Source organism: Myotis davidii, unplaced genomic scaffold (genome assembly GCF_000327345.1).
Source record: "Myotis davidii unplaced genomic scaffold, ASM32734v1 scaffold107, whole genome shotgun sequence".
Lineage (NCBI taxonomy): Eukaryota > Metazoa > Chordata > Mammalia > Chiroptera > Vespertilionidae > Myotis > Myotis davidii.
This window is the reverse complement of record NW_006383012.1, coordinates 5,958,742-5,971,125: the sequence shown is the minus strand read 5'-3', so window position 1 is coordinate 5,971,125 and position 12,384 is coordinate 5,958,742. Positions and strand designations below refer to the sequence as shown.

The following is a 12,384-nucleotide window of genomic DNA, read 5'->3' as shown; positions in this document are numbered from 1 at the left end:
CAGGAATGCTAGTCCACAAACTATGAATCTAAGTACATCACACATCCAGAAAAACAGCCCAATCTTTATGCCTTACAATAATAGGCAAGAAAAAGAGAACAATTAAAACAAGTATCCTTGAAATATGCCACTTTTAAAATAGCACACTTCAAGATTATAGTGTAAGAAATTAAAATATATTTTATAAACAAGGAAAAAAGCAAGAGAGTTATGCCAAATACTAGTACTTGCTATAACTCAAAGAATGTGGATTTACTACTAATAAAGTCTACATAGGTGATACATATTCAGTAAGACTACTTTCCAAAGGGTCACTGGGAATTGTCTCTGAATTTTATAATTAAAGATTCAAAGCTTCTGGTTTCTAATGAATATTAACAGATCTTATGCTGTATGGCCCATATGACTAAAACTAAAACTTTATAAATATACCTTGTTACATTTTTCTGAACAGACTGACAGCTTTCGGGAGCAAGGTCGGGGGGGGAGGGGGACTGGATGAAAGAAGGTGAAGAAATTAGTCAAAGAACATATATGCATAACCCATGGACACAGACAATAGTGAGGTGATGGACAGAGAGGAAGGAGGGTGGGTACTGGGTGGAGATACGCGAAGGGGGTTAGGGGAATAGGGAACATCTGTAATAGTGTCAACAATAAAAATAAAGTTAAAATAAATGAAATGAAAAGCTGTCCAGAGACATGTTTTAAGTGAGGAAAATAAACTAAAGAAAAATATTTACACTGTACCATTTGGGTAAAAGAATACTCATAAAAACAAAACTCTAATTTTGTTTCCACTTATGCCTGTAAATACTTGGAAACATGACTGAGGATGCCTATCTCTCAAAGTGTAATGTGAGAAGAGGTGGACTGCAAAGAGATTCTTTTAATGTATGAGAGAGTATTCCTTAATAAGTTAAAGCATTTTTAAAATGTTACTCTGAAAAATAAAGAAAAAAATGTCAGAAGAACAATCAATCAATCAATCAATCAAAACATCTCTCCTCCATGACATACACTCTTCCTATCATATACATCTTATCGTTCAACCATAAGGCTGGTATTTCTCAAACAAATTGGATTTAGTCAATTGTTTTAAAGTAAAATAAGTCAGACAGAGAAGGACAAATACCATATGATCTCACTTATATGTGGAACCTTAAAAAACCAACAAGCTCATAGATACAGAGAACAAAGAAACTGGTGGTTGCCAGAAGCAGGGGCTGGGGTTGGGGAAAAATGGGTGAAGGGGTCAAAAGGTACAAACAGCTAGTTATAAAACAAATCATGGAGTTGTAATGTAGAGCCTGGTTGACTATAGTTGATTATACTGTATTGCATATTTGAAAGTTTTAGAGGGAGTATATCTTAGAGCTCATCACAAGAAAAAAAAATTTTGTAACTATGTATAGATAATAACTAGATTTGTTGTGGTGATCATTTTCACAAATATTGAATCATTATGTTGTACACCTGAAAATAATATATATCAATTAGACCTCAGTTTTTAAAATGCCCTCAAAGCATTTCAAGAAGTATATGAACTGTAAGGTTATTTCAAAATAGATTTGATAAATTATTTCCAAATTTTTTATTAATATTCCTAGGAATTGAGTATATGTTAATATTCCAAGAAGAGAAAATAGTGTCAATTCTTCTTGGAAATTTCTTATAAAATGGTATTTTGATACCATATTCTATCTTGTATGAAAATATTTTCCATAAACTCTCTAGAAAATTGAAACTGTTTCCAATTTTTCATTTATCTTCCACCTACCTTAAATATTGATTTTAGTCCTATTAACTATTAGCATATTATTTCAAGCAAGTCAATATCTTGAAAAATAGCATAATTCAAAAACTTAACTCACAATGCACACATACACATGCACAAAATATACATATATACAAATGTAGCCAATGTTTAGTGTTTTTATTATGAGTTTTTTAAGTTATAAAATAATAATACTTCAAAAAAAATTATTACATTATATGCCCTGTTTTTTCAGTATATTTAGTCATATGAGTTCTTCATAAAATAATGCATTGCTCCAAAACCGGTTTGGCGCGGTGAATAGAATACAATAAAATATATTTTTTTAAAAAAAAAAAAGATTAAAAAAAATAATGCATTGCTTTACTGTGCAAAATATGAGATGAGTACTATAGAAAACCTTACTACTAAATCCACATACTAAATGAGTCCTCTACCAGTTCACTTTTGAAATCAGTTCCACTTTTACTTCCAAGATTTAGTATAAGTAATGCCTTAAATTACAAAAAGAATTCATTTAATATTTATTTTACATGGCTATTCATGGCCAATAATTATAGTATTATCAGCATATTTACATAATAAAAATAAGTATAGCTGTTACCTGCTGGGTATGTTTTTGTATTTCATCCAGAACAAATTCTACTTCTTTTGAGGATGTTAATGAAGCAAGGTTTCCGCTAAGATTATAGCAATAAAGTTTTGCATTATCATAGCTTTCTCTACTGGTATTGATTCTGAGACAAGCATCCCCAATATGATTCCATCCTTCTCCACAAAGATGAGCTAGAAAAAAATAACATCTTAATTTTAGATTACCAAAAAGCATGTGCATTTTTTCATTTATTTCAAAATTCTAAGTAGAATTTCTGTATTTAGTTAAATAATTTTAACAATAAAATATTTAAATATGTCAATATACTGGACAAAATTTGTCTAATAGATTAGTACATAATGGGAACAGAAGAATCTAATTTTTTCTTCAATTTTAAACAAAAGGTATAGCTCCATAACATCTGTTAAAATATGTTGACTATTTGCTAACTTTTCTCTGTAAGTCTAGTGTATTGGCATATGGTATCTAACAAGTAAAATGACTACTATATTACTATATTTACATCCTAATGTCCAATTTACAAAATACAAGCGCCCTCAAATAAGAAAATAACAGCATATAACAAAGCAATTTCAAAGTTATTCCTATGACTGTAGCTAATTGTCTTCCCAATTTAATTTCCATAGTCCAGGTATATTATTTTGATATAAGCTTGGTTCTTTGAGTCTTTAATTATATTTGTAGGGAGAAAATTCTCATTTCGTTATATTTCTGTAAGAAGCTATAATCTGATTTTTAATATTTCCTTTTACACAGCTCTTCAGGTCTTTCTAAAGTTTAAACACACTATTCAGTAATAGTGATTTGTCCTTAGAGTTCAAACTAAACTTAAAACAGTACACCAATTTTCTAAAACAAAGATTCATGCCCTAGCTGGTTTGGCTCAGTGGATACAGCGTCAGCCTGTGGACCAAAGGGTCCTGGGTTCAATTCCAGTCTGGGACATGTACCTCGGTTGCAGGCTCCTCCCCGGCCTGGGTCCTAGTCAGGGCTCGTGCAGGAGGCAACCAATCCATGTGTTTCTCTCACATCGATATTTCTCTCTGTCTTTCCCTCTCTCTCCCACTTTCTCTAAAAATCAATGGAAAAATATCCTCATGAGATGAGGACTAAAAAATAAACAAATAAAAATAAAACACAGATTCATAAATACAAAGGTATGCACTAGCGTACACTAATTAACAAAGCAGTATTTCCTCAACACCCTGATCTATAAAGTCTGACTACAGTTTAGTTTCCATATCACATTAAGTAGCTCTGTGCCTCCAGCCCTTTCAGCCTTGGATGCATTCGTGCAGCCTTTAGGGATTGTTCTAGCGCTGCTGTTCTCAAACATTTTGGTTCAGTAACTCTAGAGGACTCCACTAATCTTTTCTTTCCCCGTTTTACATGTATTGGTTTTGACCACATAAAAATTGAAGCTGATTATTTCAAGATATGATTGTTTTATTTAAAATTACAATTTAAAATTCAGACTGACAGTTGGACAGAGGGTAGCGGGTTTGCGTGACTAGGTGAAAAGATGAAGGGCTCAAAAAGTACAAATTGGTAGTCACAGAATAGTCACAGAGATGTAAATGACAGCACGGGAACAGAGTCAATAAATTGTAATAATTATGAGTGGGGCCAGGTGGGTACCTGAAATATCAGGAGGAAGGCTCTGTGAAGTGCATGGCCTCCTAGCCACTATGCTGTCTGTACACATGAAACTAACAGAATAACACTGACTGTAAACTGTAATTGAAATTTTTTTTAAAAAAACAAACAAAATAAAATTAATTACAAATACATCCAGCTTCTAGGATGTTCTGCCCCTTATGCAATATTCAGGCCTAATCTCTTCCTGAGAAAGAGTGGCTAAGAGTTCAAATCAGGGCGCTGGCATCAAAAAGTTAAGATGTGCTGATAAACAGAAGGAGGAGGAGGCAGAGGTCGGATTGAAGTAGAGCTTTTAAAACGTCACTGCAGAATCTAGGGTGTGGGTATTGGGTGTCCGCTCTAATATTCCTTCCATTTTTCTATATAGCTGAAATTTTCCCTATAAAATGTTCAGAAGAAATATTACACCTTTAAATAAATAATATATTTAATTTTCTAACTATAGTCTCCAAATAAAATAGTGTAAAGTGTAGCATTGTTTTACATTTGTGCAAATCTGTTCTACATTCAATCTATTGAAATCATATATTGCATAGCTTTGGAAAACTCCATAGTAAATGCATGCATAAGAATTTAAAATGCAAATAATATCTCAATATTATTATTTTGACCTCATGGACATGCTAAAGGGTCCATGAACAGGAGACGGTTCTTTAATAACTGCTGTTCTATTAATTTGGGTACCATGAATAAGACACAGTGCCTGGAACATAGTAACCCCTCAATAAACTGTAATGATCACTTAATAAGACTGTGTAAAACACCTTTGGTTTCATTTTCAGGCTACACATACAGCAATCTTCCTGTGTTCTAGAATCTTGAAGTCCCAATCACTTTAAGGAAACAGTTTAAAAGTTAAATTATAGCTTTTTCTAACATTACTGAATCAAGGAAGGATTTAGATATTTTTTGCCAGCCCCCACCTCCCCCCACCTTTTTTTTTCCTGAGGCCAAAAATAACTGGTTGACAAACTACACAAGTGAAAAACAAAGCAGGGGCCTTTGGGGCTAAACTAAGGCTTTTGTAGTATTGAGCATCAACTCAGCTTTAGCGTTAAAGGGATAGCAGTTAATTTGGTAAATGAGTTTAGTGAGATAAATTCAAATTGCCACATTTACATGAGATCAATTTTAAAAATGCAATTCACAAATTTTCATGAAAGAGTGCAACTGCTATAGCTGGGCCCTCCATTTAGGATTCACTTCCTTGAGATGAGTAAAAAAGAAAAGCACACTGTATATATACCCACTTGATTGCTCAGTAAATATGAACACAGAACAAGGAAGTTAGTGTATAATCAAATGCTCCATTGTGTTTATTGCACTGTACTTATTATTCTTCAAAATATTAGCCTGGTCAAGTGGAGCCCTTACACCAAACCAAAGTCTTTTCCTGGGCAATGAGTGTGTAGGGACTATGGAATATAACTGTGCTACTGTTTTTGAAAACTGATAACCAAATTCCTTTCTTACTGAAGCAATCTTCCTTTAAGTACACACATTCCTTTCAGTCAAATAGGATTTTGGCCCAGGATTTACTCTGTCTTCTTAAAGAGACTTGTAAGTATTTTTATCGATCTATATGTCGATTTTAAAGTTTAACACTTAGAAATCAATATTACTTTCAAGTTTAGTGTCATCTCACTACTGCTTCTCAAATCCTGCCCAGTGCATTCCTACTCTCTAATCTTCTCAGTGAACACACACTTAACTATATCACTATTTAAAAACACTACAGGTCAGTATGTAAACAACGTTTAAAATTTGAATAAGTAAACATTCCAACATTTCAATGATACTTTTAAAGCAATCTAATTTTTATTTAATTACATGAACTTGTAAGAAAGACATACGTCCTGGGATGGAATTTTCCAATACATTTTAAAATTGAATAGTTTCAGAAAATTTTTATGAAAAAATAAATAAAAAGCATGGATTGGAAAAGGCAAAAAATTGTTCTGATATAGAACACACAGTTAACAGTTACTTCTGCTTTCACAATACATGCAATCTGAGCAAGTCACTAAACTAGTGTGCGTGTCTCAGTTTATCTGTATAACAAGAACATGAAACTGGTTAAATATCTATATTTTTAATTTTCTGATCTTCTCTTGTATATCTAAAAAGAATCATAGTTGGGGTCTATTAAGAAGAGTGTTAACTGCAAAAACTAAATTGAAATTGATTTTTAAAATAAGCTTTGCTCCCATTTGTGCAACTCAGATTCTCATTAAATCACATATTTATTATAAATGTTACAATTTATAATAAAAAAAGCAGTTAGTAAAAAAACAGTTCCCATAATTTTAAAAAATGGCAAAAAACAAATCAAATGTTAAAATATCAACATTTGTTCAAATTTGGCAATCAGTAGGAGTGCTTATTATTTTCTATGCTAAGATATAAATTTTGAAAACTGGAAGAGAATTCTGATCAAGTCAATAGTATAAAAATAATACAAGAAACCTTAAACATCTTAAAAGAATTGGAAGCAAATGTACAAATATTCTTGCAGAAATAATGCTATTACTACTCCAATATTATTGCTTATGTGCTACTGATTTAATTTTAGAAAATGGAAAGTTCTTACTCAAAGCTCTTTACTACAATGTTACTCATCTGTGGACTATAAAACTCATTTACCAAACTGAAAATTTCACCTGGTAAAGCCTGGCCTTCCTGTTGTCTCTGATCCCACTGGCAATTCAAGTTTAGTGAACAGCTTTTACAGCTGGTAAGTTTGTTACAAATCTGCTCATTTCTCACATGGCATTTGGTGTAGTTTTTCACAGACTAGAAAGTTAAAAGATAAAACGTTATTTTTCACCTTTGTACAGCAATGATTCTTAAACCTCAGTGAATATAAATTACCTGATGAACTTTAAAGTACAAATTTCTGACTCCTGTTCTACTTAATCAGAATCTCTATTTATTTAATAATTTATTTAAACCACAGTTCTTGGAATTGGCAGTGTGCTTATTGAAAAAAAATGTGGCACATTACACAATTGGAAACAGAAACCATCTAATGAAAACATTTTCTATTGAATATGATAACAGGCTTCCAATTCAATAAATAAGGTCAATACACAAAGTCGTGTCTCTTAATAATCACATGAAAGAATCCTATGTCATAATGAAACTACCATACAAATCCGTGGGAAAGAAGTAGAAATGGTAAGTAGTAAAACTTAAGAGATGCTTTATTAGAATTCAGTACAATTTAAAAAGCTAAATTATTATCTCAATAACAAACTAATTTTACTCCCACAGACCTAAATACTGGTTTCGGTTAACTGATGTTCCTCCTGTATTTGTCACATTGCTTTTATCCAGGCTGCAAACAACCTGCAAAAGTTACACTGTGATCAATCCTACTATAGAATGTAATCATATTTCAACTAATTCCAGCACTAAAAGGTTAAAGGTTAAAAAAGAAAACAAACCAGGCAACACAGGAACTTTAGTGGTAGCTCCGTACATACACCAAGATTCAGGTTGTTCACGTATTAACAACAGCTATGATAAAACCGACCTGGTGAAAATCAGACACTAACATTTTTAGCTTAACTCTTTCTGTAACTCTTCTTTGAGAAAAACTCAGAAAGGACTTAATGCTACATCCTGGCCCTATTTCTACTTTTGTTTTTCCCTGTGGGCACAATGTGTGCCTCAGGTTTTCTCATAGAAGGAAGCTAAATATTTCTTTTCAGCCAGTGACTTTAACAGTTAAAATTTAGTCATAACTATCCCACATATAAAAACAGTAAAAAGCAATTTTCATCCTCTTACATACTTTAAATATCACCCACCAAATATTTATTTATAAACTATTATACTTTCCTACATAAAACACATGGCAGTCATCACCATTTCGAAGATATTATTTCCTTCAGAGTAAATTATATATACTAGAAGGTAACATATAAAGTACATAGGAACTCATATTTATCTTTATTCATCCTAAGAATATATCAAAAGATATAATTTTTAAAATCTCAAATGACTTTGTGACTTTTACTCAACCATATTTTCATTAGAAACATGTTAACTTTCTTGTCATTTAATCTAATTCATACCTTTTTGTTTTCATATAATAAATAGATCTTAGTGTTGGTTTATATAATCATTATAGTTCCAAACATTTGCCCCCTAACTGAAGAGAAACAAATTTACTTGAATAATCTGACAAATAGAATAGCTTATAAAAATGACCAGGAGAATGGATAAAGAACATTTTAGAATAAGAGAAAGAAGAAATTAAGGCTGCCCTTACAATATCTATGGTATAATTAGAGTCACCATCCAAGTAACTATACTGCTCTTCATTAACAACAATATAGTCATTTACTGGCACTGAACCAATACAATAGATGAAACTACATTTCAATTACACACAGCACCAATTTAATCAATTATGGAAGGAAGCTGACTGTTATTCTGAAACATGGCTGGCATTTTTGGGTCTAATGAAGCAGATGTACGTACATTATAAATCAGACTATGAGGACTAACCACTACTATATTGATCTTCACTCTAACATAGATATAAATTCAAAGTGAAAATATGTGAGAAGCAAGCAGGCTAGCTGAACTATTAGAGCATAATATATGCAACTTGCAGTAAATGTGATTAAATAATGAAGTACGATATCAATAGATATCATTTACACTAAAATCTCATAGACCTTTCTGTACTCACTAGCATCTGGTTTAACTTCACCACCAGGCACTGCGATAAAACTGTCTAAAAGACACATCACATCAAAGTCTAAATTACAAGTGAGGACCATCTGCTCACTTACACTGCCTCACCCACTGCTTTCCTTGTTAACACATTATTATCAAAAACAAAACATAAAGAAAAAAACACTTTATAAAATGAATATACTTGACAGCAACTTATTTAACAAATTTTTTTAGATATGCACATTTTCACTGAGTGTTAATGTCAAAACACAAATTAACTCAGGTTTATTCAACACAGCTGTAAATAAAATCTGCTTGCAATTTTTATCTAATAACATTCTCCGATTTAGTCCCTTATGGCCATGCTTGACTTGTATTTCCACATGACTCACTAAAATAACTCATTAGATGAATATTAATCCACGTATAAAACATGTAATTCAAATTTTCAAAGAAGAGTCATGTCATATTAACATTAAATAACACTGAATCATGTATTGTTATTAAAGAAACTTACCCCCCTGGAATGTATGCAGGGTGGGGCAAAAGTCAGTTTCCAGTTGTTTGTAGAGAAAATAATACAATAATTAATAAATAATACAAGAATAAACTCTGTGGTTCGCATACTCACAACTATAAACCGACTTTGGCCCCATCTTGTATGAAAGCAAAAGGATTCAACCCAATGAGTCAATAACCGAAAATTTTCCTCCACTTTAAGTTTTGAATAATATTGTAGACTAGAATCATAAAAATTAATGTTTGGAAATATGATTGGTACTGGAGAAAAATTATAGATGATACAGAGTTTTTACTTAGTTTTCAAACCCTCTTTTCTTTACCTTTTACCACTACCTGTTATCTGTAAAAACAAGTTGATGCTTTCATTGATTAATAAAAATTCAGAAAAATATACATTGTATTTTGTTGAAAAATCTGTATGCATGTTATTTAGTTATTTAAGCTATAGCCCAATTTGGGAAACTTTAATCCAATTAAATACACTTTTTAATTCCTTTTAAATTTTTCTTTCAATTTGCTAATATCTAAAGAACATGGGGCATTTTTTACTACCCACTTAAAAGGTAAATTTTTGTTGCACTTAATCAATTTTCATCTGCCAAAAATATTAATTTTTTATTTTTTCAATAGTCTACCTAAAGTAGGAGTTAATCCCATCACTATTGACATTTTGAGCCCAATAACAATTTTGCGGAAGGTCTGTTCATGCATGTAGGACATTTAGCAGCAGCCTTGGGTTCTACCTAATAGATGCTAGTAGCAGCCTCAGTGAACTCATAACCCAATGTGTCTACACACATTGCCCTATGGCCCTTGGGGTACAGAACTGCCTCTGGCTAAGAACCACTGGTCTCAAAACAGATAAAAGGCAAACAGCCACTATCAATACCCCAGGTTAAACTTGCACACAAAGTATATCAACAAACACTATCCCATACCACTATTAATGCATGTCTGCAAGAGCCCTCTGGAAATTATTTCAGATAATTACTTATGTAATCCTATTTCCATCACAAAAGACAGCGTTTATAGTTAATAGTCCTTTTATAATCAGCTTTGTAAGAATTTTCCCAATGAGAAGTTATTGCATTTAAAATGGACCCTACACTGACAAAGCCGAACAACAAACTACAGAGTGAATCGACAACATCCTGACAGCGATTTCCTATGTGTTTTCCAAGCGCCCTCAATGTGTAAAGTGATTATTTTACAGTGTGAATAGCTGGTAAGCTAACGATTATAAAGCAGCACCATTAACAACGTCCCCCGTAAGTACTGACCACACTGCAGTTGCTGTTGGCTGAGATGCACTTCTTGTCATCACACCACTGACACCCGTTGGTATTGGCAGTGCAGCTGGCACAGTCTGCGTACCTGTAACACCTGTCCTCAGAAGCAGCTGCAATACAAGCGGAGACAGAAACACATCGGGATGAAAAAAAAGGAAATGTCACACGTCTCGATTCACACATTTTTAACATCTGTTCAAGAACCAGTAAGACATTTTTAAACCGTAAATATGACCATCAATATAAAAAAAGTTCAATATGAAGTCAACTTTGTAGTTAATTAATTGTGTTACAGGGTTTATATACCTCCTGCCCTCATCTTAATTACTGAATCTACCAGGATCCTATACCCAGTTAAAATGTATACATTATGGAGGAGGGAGAAAAGACTAATATATACAATTTTAGGATGAGGGAAATTTGATTTTGTTTTCTGACGGAAGAGAATAATAAATGTAGAGGGAAAGATTAGAAATATAAAATAAGTTACATATAATTGCTAGAGCAAACTCCTAGGGTGCTAGGAAGACATATTAGTCACGGGTTATTTAGTGAGCAAACTATATTACTATGGATAAAAAAGAAAATATTACAACGAATATTGTTTATCATTCTTCATAAAGATATTTGGAGACATCTGAGTTAAAGATTAGCAAAATTTGAAAATACATTTGTTAATTGTAGCATTGCAAATGTACAAAACTCACCAATTTAAAGAAAATTTAACAATTTTTATCCTAGTCATTCATTTATAAATAATATTTACTAGTTATTTTTCATAAGTTAGGTTTATTTATTCAATATTTTATACAAAATATTAAACTGGAACATTCATCGAAACTGAAGAAAAAAATTTAGCTTTATAATCTGGCATGGCAATAATTCAGGAAGAAAAAACAATACCAAATGCATAATAAATTACTTCATTTTATTTCTTTGAAGCACACAATATTTCCGAAAAATGATTATTTGAAATCATTTTTTACTTACATAGGAAAATAATTCATATATATGATCATGTTACATATAAAATATTGATATGTCATATTATATGCAGAATTTTAAAAAGAGAACTAAAGATGGTTAATAAAGAAATTAAATTATTAATTGCTGTCTAGTGCAAACATTAGATTTCTAATCAGAGGGTTATACATTTTTTATTTCTGAAGGCTACTAAGGTACTTCTTATAAGCAGGGTAACACTTCTGATTCTAGGCAAGTAGAGAAGTTCATGCCAGAGACTGGGGAAAGGAAAGGGAAAAAACAACATTTACCTGTTTTAGGAGGGCACTTTGCTCTAAGAATATTATTTGTATTCCCAGATTCCCAAGATTCACAGTAACTTTTATTCCAAATACATTTTATCCCTGGACCAGCATTTTTACAAAGTTCTTCATTTCTAAAAGCCTTGCAATTTGGAGGCTTGTATACAAGGATATCATTAAGGAGCACACTGGAAAATCCTCCAAATATATACATCGACCTAATAAAAACAAAACAAGAATCTTAAAGAAGCAATATTAACAAAATTCACTGTTTAATGTACTAGTTTTATAAATAAATTTATATATATTGAACATCATTTTATCAAGGTAGGTAACTATATTTTTTAGAAATAGATAACAGCAATCCTATCTAATAAAACCCTAATATGCAAAGCGACCAAAGGATGAAACAACTGGCGGAATGACCGGTCACTATGATGCACACTGACACCAGGGGCAGCCACTCCCTGGTTGGAGACAGCTCCTGTGTTGAACGTCTTGCCCTCCCCACCCCAGAGGGAGGTAACCTGCAGTGTCAATGAGGGGCAGGGCTACGTACAGACTCTA

At 32.2% G+C, this 12,384-nt stretch overlaps 1 protein-coding gene across 1 annotated transcript in view; it reads right to left on the bottom strand.

The window, feature by feature from the left end:
- ATRNL1 (attractin like 1) overlaps positions 1–12,384 on the bottom strand; it is a 443,329-nt gene that overhangs the window by 358,947 nt on the left and 71,998 nt on the right. Inside the window, exons 13-16 of the mRNA XM_006778755.2 lie at positions 11,827–12,035; positions 10,544–10,662; positions 6,713–6,845; positions 2,382–2,563 (exon numbers count right to left, since the gene is read on the bottom strand). Coding sequence (XP_006778818.1) covers positions 2,382–2,563; positions 6,713–6,845; positions 10,544–10,662; positions 11,827–12,035 — 643 coding nt within the window. The remainder of the gene's footprint in view (positions 1–2,381; positions 2,564–6,712; positions 6,846–10,543; positions 10,663–11,826; positions 12,036–12,384) is intronic.